Here is a 16613-nt window from a genome sequence, read left to right on the forward strand (position 1 = left end):
CAACTGATACATTATTTTGAACAAACCTAGATTTCCGTTAAGTCTTTAATACTGTGGGTACATTGTTTCATACCTTACCCCAGCAGCTTGTGGAATTTAAAGTCATAAGTAAATCTGAAATTTAAAAAATGTTCTCAGCAATGGGCACCATGAAAGTATCAACAGTAATTGGGAATAACATGGGGGTCAAAAAGTGTGGCACTGGAAAAGCACAGTAGGTCAGGCAGCATCTGAGGAGCAAGAGACTCAATGTTTTGGGCATAAGTATTCCATCAGGAATGAAACGTTGACTCTCCTGCTCCTCTGATGCTGCCAGACCAGCTGTGCTTTTCGAGCCTTTTGACTCTGACCTCCAGCATCTGCAATCCTCACTTTCTCCTAATTGGGAATAACATGTCTGGTACATATTCCATGATCAGACTCAACTAATTGACAGTATAAATTATTTTCCTTTTAGAATGTGGTAATATAATTCTGTCCTGATGAGTGCAAGGTGAAAAATTTGGATAGCTTGTTCAGAGTATGGTGTAGTGGTAATGTTACTGGAACAATAATCCTGAGGCTCAGATTAAAGCTCTGGGGAATGGAATCAAACTTCTCCACAAGAGCTGGTTAAACTTAAGTTCAATGAAATCTTGTCCCTATAATGAAAACCATGAAACTGTCATCAATTGTCATTGAAAATTATTCGCTTCACTATATCCTTTTTAGGGGAGGTAATGTACCATTTTTACCTAATCTGACCCATATTTGACTCCAGATTGACAACAACGTGGTTTATTCTTAATTGCCTTCTGAAGTGGTGGAGCAAGTAACTCACTTCAGATGTAATTCAGGATTTAAGACAAATGCTGGTTGTACAAGTGGCACTTACCCCCCACTGCCTTTCTACCCCCTCCCCACCCCCTCCACCCCCAACCAAAGAATATAATGCTGCTGAAGGTCCAAAGTGCCTCACACATGCAAAGATTTAGATTTTTTTTTTTAATTGTCCTGTACTCAAATACATAGTGAAAAGTTCACAAGTCACTGCTTATGGCACCATCTTAGGTACAAGGATATCCAGATCCAGATTCTTAATTACAAATTCTTAGGGGGAGAAAAATTTACAAAAAACTGAACTGCTAAATTTGTTCTGAATCTAACCCATTTAACATGAGGGTAGTGACACACCTCATAATAAAGGGTGTCCTCAATATGAACAGGAATTCCTATCTGTAAGGGCTGTGTGGTGGTCAATACTACAAATACTGTACGATCAAAGACAGCATGTAGATTAGAGGGGTCAAGGTCACTAAAGAATGCTGACAGCACTGAAGGTTGGCAGATGGCTTGTCTGCTTCCCTTTTGAAGGATCAATTCAGCTATTACTACACCCCGTCTTTTCACTTTAGCCCAGCAAATGTTTTCTTTTCAGATAACTGAGGCTTTCAGAAGGGAATTTGATCATTGAGTCTGTCTTGACGACACGCTCAGGTGGTCAGTTCCAGATCATCATTTCACTGTGAGCATATTTCATTTTTGTTGCCATCGCTGCTTTTAACAATTATCTTGCGTGAGGTAGGCTTTTCCCTCTTGTTAGTTTCTCACCACCTGCTGCAGGTCCAGTCTGGACATGGGCAATTTAATGAATAGTGGTGCTACTGAGACATTCTGATTGGAACTTGAAGCCTTTTGTTCACTCCCCAGTCAGAATATATTCTGATCCCTTGCTACTCTGAGTGTATCTTCTAAGTGTTCAACGTAGAGGAATACCAATTCATGAACAATGGTAGGTGGTAACTGGGCAGTTTCCTTGCCTGGGTTTTACCCGATGCAATGAGACTTCATTGGGTTTGTAGTCAATGCAAAGGACACCTTGGGCCACTGACATGAGTATACCACTGTGTTGCTACCTTTAGTGAACCTACTTTTGTGGGATTGGGTAGCCCAGGGAAGGTGGTGGAGCACCTATTCTAAAGTGATCTATGAGTAAGTAAGACTTTGTGAAGCTGTTGCTTCACTAGTCTGTAATACAGCTTTTTCAATTGTGCCACAAATCCTCTGCCAATGAGGAAGACCTTTCAGAGTCAATTGGACAGGGGATAACTTTGTTTCCAGTCCCTAGACTAATGCAGCATGGTCAATCCAGTTTTACTCAATTTTTTGGAGGGGTTAGGTATGAGTTTTTTTTATGTAAGTCAGAACAGTTAAGAGTCAACTTTATTGCTGTGGTCTGGAATCACAATTAGGCCAGACTTGGTAAGAAAAGCAGATTTCTTCTCAAAAGACATAAGAGAATCTTTAGCTCCTGAATTAGGAAAAGTAAAGATTTCCTGTTCCTAAGGGCTATGCAGTGATCCTGTTGGAAAATAGATGTTGGTTGTGTACCAAAACCAGTTTCACTGCAATGATCTCAATGGTCAGAAGAATCAGTTGACCTTCATTAACAACACATATCAGAGACATGTTTACTCTGAAGGAGATTATAGAATTTTACCGCAGCAGCATTTGACATCATGCTTTTCCCCTTGAGTGCACACACTGGTTACCTACTGGCCTTGCAGGATTTGAATCTCTCCGGGACTTTGCTTTTGCACATCATGCATTGTGTGAAAGGGAACCAAATGCTATCTCTGTAGTAAGCCACAGCAAGGACATGTACGCACAACTTTCAAAATAAATTTGCCAACCATAAAAACCAAGTTCAAATAACCAAATTTTGGAATGATGCTACATAAATAGATGATGCATTACTCCACACACTTTCCTGCTTTCCTTCTGGGACTTTAGATATTCTTTATTTTTCTCTGTCTTCAAGAGGTCAATAATGATTTCAAAGGTGTCCTAATAACTTATCAAAATGGCCCTTGTTTTGCATGCAAGAGTCTAAACTGAGGTTAGGTTGGTCTTCCTGACCAAAGTTGGCTGATGTAACATCAGTTGCCATTAAACTTTGAACTGGATGCTGAACTGGAATTGTTTGGGAACCAACCATTCTGATAACTTGCCAAAATTGCCTAAAGTTTATGTTTTGATCTTTTGGTCAGTGCCAGAAGCTGTTAAACTAGCTTGTGGGTGTACTGGGGGCTAAATGCTGTCCTCAGTTGATTCTAATTACTTGCAGATGCCAGACTCACTGATACTGACCTGAAACAACACGATGATTGTTTTTTAGTTGTTAATCAACTTATCCTCTGGAGGTGCTGAGTGATACCCAACTACTCCAGGTAATTTCTCTAGGCTCAAAGTAGCACACCCACCAAAGATTAAAATTATGGACTATGATGACCTGTGCAATTCAAATGACCTCTTGGAAACATACTTAAGTACAAGTAACAATTTTCATTTTATACATCCATTTTCATCTCTACATAGGGGAAATAGAAAAGTTGGAATTAAAATTAAAATTTTGAGCTTTTCCAAAAAGATCTTCTCCCTCACTCCTGCATCTTTGGCTTTTGTATTTCCTCAGATTTGCAACCTGTTGGTGAATTCTATTGAGGTAATAATAAGAAGAATGCTCAACGGTTAATGCAGATTGAAACACTAGAGGTGTTAGCTCAGTCTGAGAAAAGCATGTCATAAGCCTCGGTAAGAATTTTTTCAGAGTATGGTCCCTGATCTTGGTCTGCTGCCAGGAGCTGACTGGCAGTTAAGTTGTATACCATGTACCTGGAAGAGTTGCCACCTGTCAAACACAAGCAGTCAGACGAACTGGTGATAGGCAAAATCCATGAACCTCTAACAGTGGAAGAAAGCCTCTGTATATACATACAACTGACACTATCCAGGACCAGGATCCAGTCACTCAGTATATTTTGTTGCTGATCACAATAATTCATACACTGTGTTGTGAAAACAATTTATTTGTTATAATCAAAGGATAATGCAACAAAACAAACAAAAAAAATGAAATCAGTTTTGAATTGTTATTCCCATGTCTTATAAAATCTTAAAGAACAATACTGGGCTACTTAATATCATAAATTACAAACGTTAAAGTTAAGTTTGTTGTGTAAAAGGAACAGAGCCAAATTGTAAAAAATAATTTATTTATTGCATTGGATCATGTATTTTCTCTCACTGCACCCTGTATACCTGATTATACGAGTTTTTAAAGTAAGAATTTACTGTGCTGCTGTATGTTGTGCTGATTTAAGACCTGTCTACTGTGTTGTACCTGCTTTGAGATTTTAACATTTCTAAAGATTGTCTCTTAGATTCACATCTAATATTTAGAACCTGCAGTGATGCATAATTGGACAAATGTCTGCTTTTATAAACCCTGTATAAACTAAGAAGCTTTCCACAGCTTTTCCTCTTTATGTATGTTTTATATTCTGGAAATTTAAGTGTGGAGAATGTGCCCACTACTTTGGTGCACAATTTGCTGTACTTTTTTAAAAACGTTTTTTTAAAAATTAACTGTGGCACATAGTTTTAACTATCAGAAGGCATGAACTTAAAGCTGAGCAAGATCAGAACAAGGAAGTACATGATCTTGCAATGGCTAAACGAGTTGCGGAATAGATTGTCAATAAAAGCTGCAAATCAGGCAATTTGAGTTGAAATGATAATTGGATGTTTGTCTCTAGAGAATAAAAAAGTTAGGTTATTGAATTCAATGGCTGTGTACCACAGTTTTCTGTGTATACCATATTTTCTAGTAATGTGGTGCAAATTCATTCTGCTAATCTCACTGACTGTATGTCAACTATGTGGAGTATTCTGGACAAAAAGCCAATAAACTGTTGAAACTGCAACAGGCCAGGTGCCAATGATGTTGCTTGGATATATTTTGGAAATGATGAGTATGTATGCAGAATATATATACATATTAAGTGAAAATAATCTCACTGAGGGTTTTCACTGACAATAAGACCCCCTACAGAAATGCATATTGCCTTGTGATTCCTGCTGTCTCATTATTTTCTAAGAATCCCCCAATGATCTGCTAAATGTCTTGGCAAAATAGTTGTTCAACCAGATCAGAGTTGAATTAGTTACAAAGCATGAGGAGTTGCACTGTGCTTTTAAAGACAAATATTTGCAGCACCAATGTGCACTGTATGTTTTTAAACCATCTGTAAATGTGAATTTAAAAGTTGAAAGTAATTAGGGAATATTTTAACAGTAATGGAGAGAGGCACTAAAACTTCTTCCCTTCCCCCCCCCTCCACTACCAACCCCTATCCCACATAGCAGATTCCACTAGCACCAAAACCTGGTTAACCACAACCATAACTAGCAGGTTAGCGATCATTATGGGATGCATGGTTACCGGGGCGACCAGACGAGACGTCACAACTGGGCATGTGCGTTCCAATTTTTCTCTCCCCTCTTTCTGTCTTTTTTTGGATTTTTTTCAGGCGGGGGGCTGAGGAGATTTTTTTGTTGGTGTGTGGCGGCCATTTTTCCACCTCACCCTGACAAATCTGTCAATATAGTCACTCCATCCGGCTCTTGCCCTTTTCAAAAAATCCAACAAGGACTTTTCCTCCTGTCTTTTATTAATTTAAAAATATTCCTTAATTGCATTTCCTTCCTCTGGATAAAATCTTCTCCTTTCAGGATTTTATATGTGAATTTTCTGTGCTTTATCCCCCCCCCCCCTCCCCATCTCTCTTTAAAAAAATACATTAATTTAACATTCAATGATGCCGGCATCGTTTGGCAATGAGGAGGACGGGATGGAAAACGATGAGGGAGCCCCAGGTAGGTGTTGATGTAGATCTCATTAATAATAATTTTCATGCTTAAGTTGTCGGTGGAAAAAAAGATGAGGAAAACCAGGCAGCAACTCCCTTTATATGTAATACATATGAGAACATATATACATTGAACAGAACCTAGAGCCTAGCAGCGAACGCCGGCAACTTCAGGATTTGGCCAAGCCGGGAGTGTCTGCAGAAAGTGTGTGACGAAGAGGAGGAGGAGCGGGAGCGGGGGCCGCGGGAAGCCGCCTTTCGGGGGCTTCTCGTCGGCTTATTTCGCAAGTTTTTCCGGTTTCCCCCCTCCGCTCCCTTGCATCCGCCGGCGACACTTTGTGTTCGAAGCTACCCATGGCGCGGATCTGGACCGAGAAAAGGATCTGATGCATATTCATTACGAATTGTTTGGTTTTAATAATCTTGCGGGGGGGGGGAGGGAGGAGAAGAGATATTTTGAGTCGTGTCTTTCTAAACGCTTCCTAATGGGGAAAGGAGGCTGTTTAAACAGCGTAATCAAATCATTTTATTACAGCGCCAAAAATAATTCGCCAAACCCTTCTGAATCCATATTTAACATCATTTGATATTCGTGGCTTAAATCCTGTACATTTAAAATCTTATTTTAAATTTCCATGTCTGTTTTCGTAATCCATTTTGATTTGTTGTATAATGGATCGTGTTTACAGATCATATCTGGACCTCTGCAGAAAACAGTGTTCATACCCAGCGACCTTTGAGTTACTCCCTGTAGTACATCAACCTGTGCTTTTGCTTTCTATCCACAATAACTTTGAATTAATCAGATGCTGCATTTTTTGCAGTGGTCAGTATAAATGCAGCATTGCCTTTCTGGATGATATTTTTTTCTTGGAATGCAAATTATTGATCCCTAATTTTATCTCTTCTGCCATCAAAGATGACTGTTAGATTTACTGGATAGATTTGTTTTTAACTAGCTATAGGAACTTAATATATCTCATACGTTCCATGTACAGATTTGTTTTCAAGGAGGGGGTTCTAATGCCAACTGTCTCATTTGATTACCAATTCTTGTATTGCATTTCTGGAGAAGTTTTTTTTTCAACGGGAAAAGTTATGTGAGCAAACTTTTTTCCTGGGGAGTGGGAGAGTTTGGGGCCGACACTGAATGATTTGTGGTTTGTTTTCTCACCCCCTCTAGTCAGCTGCCCCTCATCCTCTCCCTTGACGAGAAAATGTTATTCAAAGCAGGCCTATTATGACGTCACAAAGCCGACCGCAACCTACCCTGCTTGCGGCCGGAGCCCCGCCTCCTACTTTGCCCTCCTATTGGCTCGTTGGCGAATGGCTGGCTCGGTGATTGGTCAGTCGCCGATGGCTGACAGGTTAGGTTGAGGCGTACTGACATGTAGCAATTACTTGTATCTTTTGTCTCAGCTGTTCCAGAGCATAGTGCTGATGCTGCTCCAGGGAGAAAGTGAGGTCTGCAGATGCTGGAGATCAAAGTTGAAACTTTATTGCTGGAACAGCACAGCAGGTCAGGCAGCATCCAGGGAACAGGAGATTCGACGTTTCGGGCACAGGCCCTTCTTCAGGAATGACGTTTCGGGCACAGGCCCTTCTTCAGGAATGCTGCTCCACCCGACTGCATGGCAGGAGGCAGTGCCGGGTTGCTTCCCAAGTTTATTTTCCTGCTCTCATCCCTGAATTCTTTCCTGCACCGAGTATGGTGACATCTCTCAAACGAGGGCTACTGTTGATTTTCCCACCACCCCAATTTTTAGCATTTCACCCAAGTGATCATTCTTTAGGTGTGAATCTTGACAGTGAGTGATTTATTTTGGTGTGACCTTGTGTCATCTGTCCCATTTCATGGACACACAATAATACATGGATGCTCCATACATGCATACTTTGCAGCAGAACGTGAAACAAATTTCTGATAAGTATGTGCATTGATATAGCCCCACGCAGGATCCTTTACCTCCTAAAGCAGCCAACGAAACTTTTTTGAAGTGTCACTGCTATATTTTTAAGTACACATATAAGTTTCACCAAGAGAAATCTGATAATGAAAGTTTTTAAAAATTATTTTGGTTGAAATATAAATAACGGTTAGGACAGCAATGAAGCCACCCAGTTCTTCATTAAAAGGCTTTATTTTCAATTTATATTGCTGTTTCTCGGTAGGGCCAGAACTTATAGGAGCAGGAAAATCATCGTTTCGGGCAATAGCCCTTCAGGAATTTTGCCCGAACCGTCGATTTTCCTGCTCTCGGATGCTGCCTGACCTGCTATGCTTTTCTAGCACCACTCTAATCTAGACTCTGATCTCCAGCATTTGCAGTACCCACTTTTGCCTAGAATTTATAAGTCTGTCTCTGCAGATCTTACCAACCCCACAATCCTCATATTTAATTCTATTCTGCCCTCCTGGCATCCCCAATTTTAATTGTGCCTTAATTGATAGCTTTCCAAATCCCTGAGTGCTCTCACTGTTTCAATATGTTGCTTAAATCCAAGCTTTTGGAATCTGCCTCGTGTGGCCTAATGACTAACTTTACTTCAGGTTCCTGTGAGATGTTTTATTACTTTGGGATGTTCTATTACATTAAAAGTCTTTTATACATGGAAGTTGGTGCTGATGGGCTGCTGCCTTCACTTGTTGCAGTGTTTCATTCAGTCAAGAGGATTGTAGGTCACTTCAGATGCTATTTCAGAATTTCATGTCACCGTGAGACTGAAGTGACATATAGGCCCAGATTGGGTAAGGAAGAGAGGTTTTTTTTCCCTTAATAAATATTAATAGATCAGAATATGCACAATATTATGTTTTAATCTGACTAGATGTTATAGTCTGGCACTGCATTCGGGGTGTAGTCTGACTGCAGACTCTGTAGTTTGGCAGTTGTCTCAATTGCATCCTGTCTTGTTTTGGTTGGGTAGCTTGGCATCCTACAGGCCTTGATTTTCTGCATTGGTTGATGTGTTAATAATCTTGGTTCCTGGCATTTCTTTCTTGGACTCTAAGGTTTCTTTCTACTTCATCTATAGTTATGGTACCATCTTTGTGGAGTTCTTGCCTCTAATTTAAAGTTTCCTTGAATCCCAGGAAGCTGAGAACTCCTGTGTTGGCAGGTTTAAAATTGTTCTCTTCCATTGCCCTTCACTCCACAAAGTCAGAGCCAGTCTCCTGCCCACCTACTCCTACCTTGATCCTGGCTTCAGCAAAAGGCAGCCCCCAACTCCATCCCTGGATCTTCTGATGGCAATCCTGTTCTCTAACCCAGCTTCATCTAAAGTGTACACCCAACTTGTCCAAACTAGCCTAGCCCTGAGCTAAAGGCAGCCCCATGCCCTGGCTAAATCTGGGAACATTACCTTTTGCTCCTGTGTTTACATATTGCTTCTCCCCCTGCCTCTGTTGCTGATGTGCTTGCTGCTGTGAGCCAACTAGAGGTAAGCGTAAGAGAAAGCTGGCCTGAGATTGAAGGAGAAACTCCCCAACAAATCTTTCCACTTTTTTAAAAAAAAGATGAAGTTTGCCTTGTTGCCACTGAGAGTGAATTTTCCTGGGTGATTTGGGGACTTTGATGGGCAGGTTCATCTGCTGCCGTCATATATTTTAATCTTTGTATCTTGGTGTAACTTGCCACTGAGTGCCATTTGGAATAGAATGTTGATAGTTTTATCAATAAGAAGAATCTTAATCTGTTGATAAAATTCTATCTTTTCTTGTATTTAACATTTTAAACATTGAAGTAAAATTAACTGTTTAAATTCTAAATTTCATCCAGAATATATATGCTCTCCACTAGACCGTAGCTGGTTAGTTGATTAAAGAAACAACCTTAAATGTTTTTTTGTACATGGGGTTAAACTAACACAACATATAGATATAGGCGTCTCAGTGCAACTCTCAGCAGCATTCTGGGAGTTGGGTGAGTGTAGGAATTAGTGGAAAGAAATCCTGCTTTGGTTTTTCTAATGTTTTCACTCTGTAGGAATTGGTTATTGCCCTGCTAAAAGGGAAAAGCTAGCTGTTTGGTGATTATCTGGTAAGTGGTTAAGTTCTCTTTCTGTTCGCAGGGTTTAAAACAGTACAGGATTGAAGGCAAGGAAAATAAATTTAAATAATTAAGTAATTTTTAAAATTAAATGATGGCAGGATTGGTAATGGGCCATGGTTATGGCTTGCAGGAATACTGTTGTGATCAGAGCAAATGTCTATAATATGTGATTGCGACTCAATGAGCTTCAGCTGTGAATGAACTGGAGGCTGAGCTGCTGATACTGTGTGACATGCCAGGAAAGGGGAATAGTTACCTGGATATTTTGCACCAGGAGATTGCCACATCCCTTAGGATAGGACCTTTTGATTTGTTCAGTGATGAGGGATAGATGAATCTAGCTGCTGCTTGGGTCAGTATGCAGGAGCCTCACCGTTGCAATTCTCCCACAGGTTTGGAGTTGTTTCAGCTTGTTTGGTTGCGAATGGGAGATGCAGGGTGGACGGGCTAGCCAGCATGGAACCATGTTACAGGAAGTTATTTGTTTGGGGAAAGAGAAAAGGAATATGAAGGTGGTAATAGGCAGTATGGTCGGGGGATTGACACTCTTGCCTGTAAAGAACATGAGAGCTGTGTTGCCTTGCCTGTGTGTTGTCAGGGTTTGAGATGCTTGCTCAGGGCTGGAGTGGAATGTGCAGTGAAAGGGTAAGATAGAAGGTATTGTGGTCCATGTCGACGCCAATGCCATTGGTAAGACAAGAAAAGTGTTACTGCATCATCAGTACGTTGAACCAGGCACCAAATTAGGAATGAGAACTGGAAAGGTAGTAATCTCTGGATGTGTGGCTCAAATCCGGATGTGATAGAAGTGGATGTTTGTTTGTGAGGCAGTAGCTGGCAGACTGTGGGGTACTGGGCGATGTCAGGGCTCTACCATTGGGAAAATGGTACCTGAATTATGTTGAGACCAGTTTTCTAACAAGCCACAAACATAGTTAAGGCAAGAGGTCAAATTTGATAAGGATAGTTAATCAGAGTAAAGTCTTGGAACAAACTTTCAGTAGAATCCGCTTAGTCCAAAAAAAATTGAAGCATCTCTTTCTCTGGGGATGGTTGTGGAAATTCTTCGATGGCCTTCATCTTGGCACTCCTTGGAGCCAACCTTCTATGACCAATGTTATGTCTCAAGAATAATCACCTCTGCCTTCAAATTCTGTTTTCTTTAAGTTTATTAGCAGTTTTGCTTCACATAATTGTTCAAGGAGCTCTATCAACTGTACCATGTGATCTTTCCATCTTAAAATCTGAAAAGGATTCTAATCTACACAAACTGGAAAAATGTAGCCGAAATGAATTAATAAAATGTTGTCAGGCTAGTTTCTTAGAACAGCATATTTTGGTATCAACCAGAGAGCAGGTTATAAAAGATGTTGTATTATCCAATTCCAAAGTATTTATTAATGATCTCTAAGTAAGGCAGCCTTGGATAGTAACAATCTTAATGAGTTAATTTTACATGCAGTTTGAAGGAGACAAGAGTGGGACTGAGACCAGTATTTTAAGTTCTTAATTCAGAACAATTGCGAGGACATGAAAGCAGAATTGGCTAAAGTGAACTGGCAAATTGGGTTAAGGGATTCGATTAGATTCGATTCCCTACAGTATGGAAACAGGCCCTTTGGCCCATCAAGTCCACACTAACGCTCCAAAGAGTAACCCACCCTGACACATTCCCCTACCCTATTCCTGAAGAAGGGCTTATGCCCGAAACGTCGATTCTCCTGCTCCTTGGATGCTGCCTGACCTGCGCTTTTCCAGCAACACATTTTTCAGCTCTGATCTCCAGCAGCTGCAGTCCTCACTTTCTCCTACCCTATATTTACTGCTGACTAACGCACTTAACACTATGGGCAATTTCAAATGGCCAATTCACCTAACCTGCACATCTTTGGATTGTGGGAGGAATTGAATTGAATTGAATTTATTGTCGCATGTACCGAGGCACAGTGAAAAGCTTTGTCTTGCAAGCAATACAGGCAGATCACAGAGTTAAGTAGCATAGATAAGTAAATATAAGGTAAACAGCAGCAAAAACAAAAACACAGGTATAGGTGAATGTGAAGAGTTTGTGAGTCCATTCAGTATTCTAACAACAGTAGGGTAGAAACTGTTTAGAAACCAGCTCGTGCTGTGTTCGGGCTTCTGTATCTTCTCCCTGATGGTAAAGGTTGTAGAAAAGCATTACCAAGGTGGGATGGATCTTTGAGAATGCTGGCAGCCTTTCCTTGACAGTGGGCCTGGTAGATGAATTCTGTAGATGGGAGGTTGGCCTTTGTGATTGTCCGGGCCGAGTTCACCACTCTTTGTAACCGTCTCCGATCTTGATGGTACAGTTGCCATACCAGGTAGTGACACATCCAGACAGAATGTTCTTGATGGTACACATTTTCAAGTTGACAAGAGTATTCGCCATCATGCCAAGTTTCCTCAGCTGCCTGAGGAAGAAGAGATATTGTTGAGCGTTTGTAACCAGTGCATCCAAGTGAAAAGTCCCAGGAGCTTGACACTCTCCACTCGTTCCACCTCTGTGCTGTTAATGTGTAATGAAACCGGAGCACCCAAGAGAAACCCACGCAGACATGGGGAGAATGTGCAAACTCCACACAGACTGTCGCCTGAGGTGGGACTCGAAGTCGGGTCCCTGGTGCCGTGAGGCAGAAATGCTAATCACTGAGCCACCGCGCTGCCCTTAAATAGGTCAATACAAGTGCAATGACAGTCATTTAGGGATATTTCAGTGTACAAAAGATAGATACATTCCAATGTGAAAGAAAGAATTCCAAAGAGAGGACCCTATCCAAGGTTAACTGAAAAAACAGTTAAAGGTAGTCCAGTATCACTTTGAGGAAAAAAAACATATAATTGTGCAAAGGTTGTTGGCAGGTTAGAAAATTAAACAGGAAATGTTTTTAAAAGCAACAAATGACCAAAAGATTGATAGAGGGAATGTTATTGTTTACTGCAAGAGGAACTGAATACAAAAGAAGTAGTTATGCTTCAGTTTGACAGGATATTGGTGAGATCACATCTAGAGCATTATACAGTATTGATCATCTTATTCATGGAAAGATGTGAATGTGTTGGAATCAGTTCAGAGGTTTAGCAGAATTATAGCTGGAATGCATTAATCACCTCATTAGGAAAGGTTGGACAGGCTGGGTTTGCATCAGCTGAGATTAGAAGAATAAGAGTGACTTGATGGAAATGTATGGGATTGTGAGGGGTCTGATTGCTCTTGTGGAAAAATCTAGAACTTGAGGTCACTTGGAGGGTAGTGTGTCTTTGGACTCTCTCAAAAAATGGTGGAAGCAAACTCTGTGAATGTTTTGAAGGCAGAAGTAGATGATCCTTAAGAGGATAAAATGGTATTGGGAATGTGAAGTAATCAGATCAACAGTGATCTTATTGAATGGTGGATCAGGCTCAAGGAGCCAAGTGGCCTACTCCTGTTCCTAATTCACATGACATCCTATGTACATCTTTCACAAACTGAAGAGCATAAGACTCTGCTAATCTGTCCTACTCCTGACATCACACTATTAACTTTGTCACTGTCTTCTGCACTTTGTCCAATACTTTATTATTGATTCTTAGCTATTGGCATTGGTCAGGATGCTAAGCTTAAAGTTTTAACTGGATCCCTATGCTGAGTTAATTGGTCCCAGTCAGGATAGTCTTTGTTGTTCATGGCTTAGCTTCAGAACCCTTGGGCTGTGTGGAGAGTAACGCTGATTCATTGGCATTGACCAGGAAACATTAAAGTTCTCAAAGATCCATCCCACTCTGGCAATGCTTTTCTACAACCTCTACCATCGGGGAGAAGGTACAGAAGATTGAACACACGCACCAGCTGGTTTTGAAACAGTTTCTACCCTACTGTTGTTAGAATACTGAATGGACTGTCAAACTCTAAACATTCGCCTGTACCTGTGTTTTTGTTTTTGCCGCTGTCTATCTATTACTTACTTATCTATGATACTTAACTCTCTGATCTGCCTGTATTGTTCACAAGTCAAAGCTTTTCACTATGCCTCAGTACTCGTGACAATAAATTCAATTCAGTTCAATGTTGGATTGTATTCAAGCCCTTGATCCTGCTTCATTGTTCAATTATATCATGAATGAACAGTGCCCTAACTTTGATATTCTAGCCTTTGCTGCATATGTCTTGATAAATTTTTTTTTGGTAATGATATCAGTCTCAATCATGCACATTTTATAATGACCTCAAGTATATACAGCCTTTTAGAGAACTGAAGATCAATTTTCCATTTGCAGTCTGATTATACTTCACAACAATCTAGCCTTAATTTTATGACCCCTTGTTCTGGCTTTCCTCTGATGGCTCCTCTTCACTCAAGTTTTAAAACTTATGGGACAGTCTGACTGAGGAGTTTAAAATGACATGATTCGGTAGGGTTGAGATGGAGTAACTAGAGGAGCCTACTTTGTATAAACTGTCCTCATGGTACCCCCGACTTAAGCACTGGTGTCATTTTGGTGAATTTTCACTGCACGCTCTTCAGATTAAGACATCCTTAGGTGCTCAAAATTGAAAGCAATACACCAGCTGTTGTTAATTTCATCCTATTTGTATTGTAGGCCCCTTGTGATAAAGGTAAGAGAAGTTTCAGTAGTACTTTTTGAACTGGTGTACCTGAGCTCCAGCAACCCTTGGGGAGGAGGTATGTGAAAATATTGAGTGAGAACAGGGTTGGACATCATTCTGATCTGAATGACCTTCCAATATTAAAGTGGCTGGATTCGGACATAGCAACCATTGGGGAAGAAATGAGAGGATAATCAGCGTCTGTAGATCCCTGGGCCCTGGCAAGTCAAGCAGCTAATAGAGTAATTTGGTTAATGATTTCTAATAATACCTTTCCAGCATGGTGCTGCAGTTTTGGCAAGGAGCCTTCTTTAATATTTAGAGTCCACTACACTGTGCAAATCATAGTCTTCACAATTTTACTTTGCTCGGTATTATATAGATTACAATTAGTGTGTATTTTCTTCCTGAGGAATTACTGTTTGGATGAAATGTATTCATGCAACAACAATCATTTATATTTTTCTGGCACTTTTAACCTAAAATGTTCTGTGCCAGTTTACAAGAGTGTAATCAGGTGGAAAAAAAAGTGACGTACATTTGTGGCAGAGGTAGATTTTAAAGATTGTCTTGAAGAAGGAGAGAGTAGAGAGTGAAGATGTTTTTGGAGGGATCACCAGAGTTTAAGACCTAGCCAGCTGAAGGTACAGTTGGCAAAGGCAGTGGGCAAAAGACCGGACTTTGAGGGAGATGGTTACAGAGGGTGGGACTGAAACCTTGGAGGAGCTTTTAAAAATTGGGATAAAGATTTTAACTTTGAGGCTTTTGCTTCAATGGATAAGATGATGGTGTTAGGATCTTCCTGTTCTACATGGCCAGGTACCTTGCCATTTGTTGAAAAGTGTGGCGCTGGAGAGGCGCAGCAGGTCGGGCAGCATCCGAGGAGCAGGAGAGTCAACATTCATCACACCTTGCCGTGTGTATCTACTGCAACAAAAACAGAAATTGCTGGGAAAATCTCAGCAGGTCTGGCAGCGAGTGTGGACAATAAGCAGAATTAAAATTTTGGGTCCAGAAACATTTCTTCAGAACTGATTATAGCTAGGAAAAGGTTGCTGAAGATGGGCTGTGTGCAGGGGGTGGAAGAAGAAAATGGCAGGTGGGGATGGAGCCCAGAGAAAGGGAAGAATAGTTGGACAGACAAAGGAATGGGTGAAGATCAGCCTGGGGAATCAATGCTGTGAAACGGAATTATTTGTAGCTGATGGTGGGATAGTTGTGGTTGTAACTCATGTGATGACGAGGCCTGGTGTGTGAGGGATTGTAATAGGGACATGTAATAGGGAGGTGGTGCTCATGACCTAAAATTATTGAACTTGATATTGAGTCCTGAAGGCTACAGAATCCCCAGGTGAAACATTAGATGCTGTTCTTCCAGCTTGTCGCTGAGCTTTGATGGAACACTGCAGTAAGCCTGAGACAGAAACATTGGCCAGGGAATACGGCCACGTCTTGATGTGGTAGGCCACCGGAAGCTCAGGATCACAAACAGGACTGCTCAAAATCCACAAACAGCTCTGCCTGAGCTGCTTGCCTATTGTGCAGAGGTGTAAGTGTTCTGCAAAGTGATCGCCCAGTCTATGTTTTGTCTCCTCATTGTAGAGGAGACCACATTGTGAGCAGTGAATACAGTAGACAAGATTGAGTGAGGTGCAGGTACATTGTTGCTTCACCTGGAGGGTTTGTCTGGGACTTTGGATAGTGAGGAGGGAAGAAATAAATGGGCAGGTGTTGCACCTTCTGCGATTACGTGGGAAGGGGCCATGGGGCTGTGGGCAAGTGTTGGAAGTGGAGGAGAAATGGACCAGAGTGTCCCAGAAGGAAAGGTCCCTGCGGAAGGCTGACCAGGAAAGGGAAGGGAATGTGTGTGTCTCTGGAGGTGGCAGAAATAGTCGCTAATGATCCTTTAGTTGTGGTTGCTGATGGGGTGGTGAGTGAGACCGGGGAACCGTATTGATGTTGTAGAAGGGATGGGGGCCGAAGTGCAGGAGATGTGTCGGACGTGGCTCAGAGCCACAGTACTGGGGAGTACTCAGTTGAGGAAGAAGATAGACATTTCAGAGAACCCTTGTAGAAGTTGGCATCATCAAAACAGATGTGATGGAGGTGGAGAAACTGGGAGAATAAAATAGAGTCTTTCCAGGAAGCAGGGTATGAGGATGTATAGTTGAGGTAATTGTGGGAGTCGGTGCATTTGTGGTGTATATTGGTAGCCAGCCTATCCCCAGAAATGGAAATGTGTGGAGGAAGGGAAGGGAGGAG

General features: G+C 41.2%; 1 protein-coding gene across 2 annotated transcripts in view; it reads left to right on the top strand.

The window, feature by feature from the left end:
- The first annotated feature begins 5316 nt into the window (after positions 1–5316).
- The window catches only part of chd5 (chromodomain helicase DNA binding protein 5), an 89397-nt gene continuing 78100 nt past the window's right edge, over positions 5317–16613 (top strand). For both annotated transcript variants that reach the window (XM_043675984.2, XM_087980421.1), the window contains exon 1: positions 5317–5697. In XM_043675984.2, coding sequence (XP_043531919.2) covers positions 5637–5697 — 61 coding nt within the window. In that variant the 5' untranslated portion in view covers positions 5317–5636. The remainder of the gene's footprint in view (positions 5698–16613) is intronic.

Source organism: Chiloscyllium plagiosum, unplaced genomic scaffold (genome assembly GCF_037043375.1).
Source record: "Chiloscyllium plagiosum isolate Xiang-an unplaced genomic scaffold, Cpla_swu_hap1 HiC_scaffold_37, whole genome shotgun sequence".
In the NCBI taxonomy this organism is placed as follows: Eukaryota; Metazoa; Chordata; class Chondrichthyes; order Orectolobiformes; family Hemiscylliidae; genus Chiloscyllium; species Chiloscyllium plagiosum.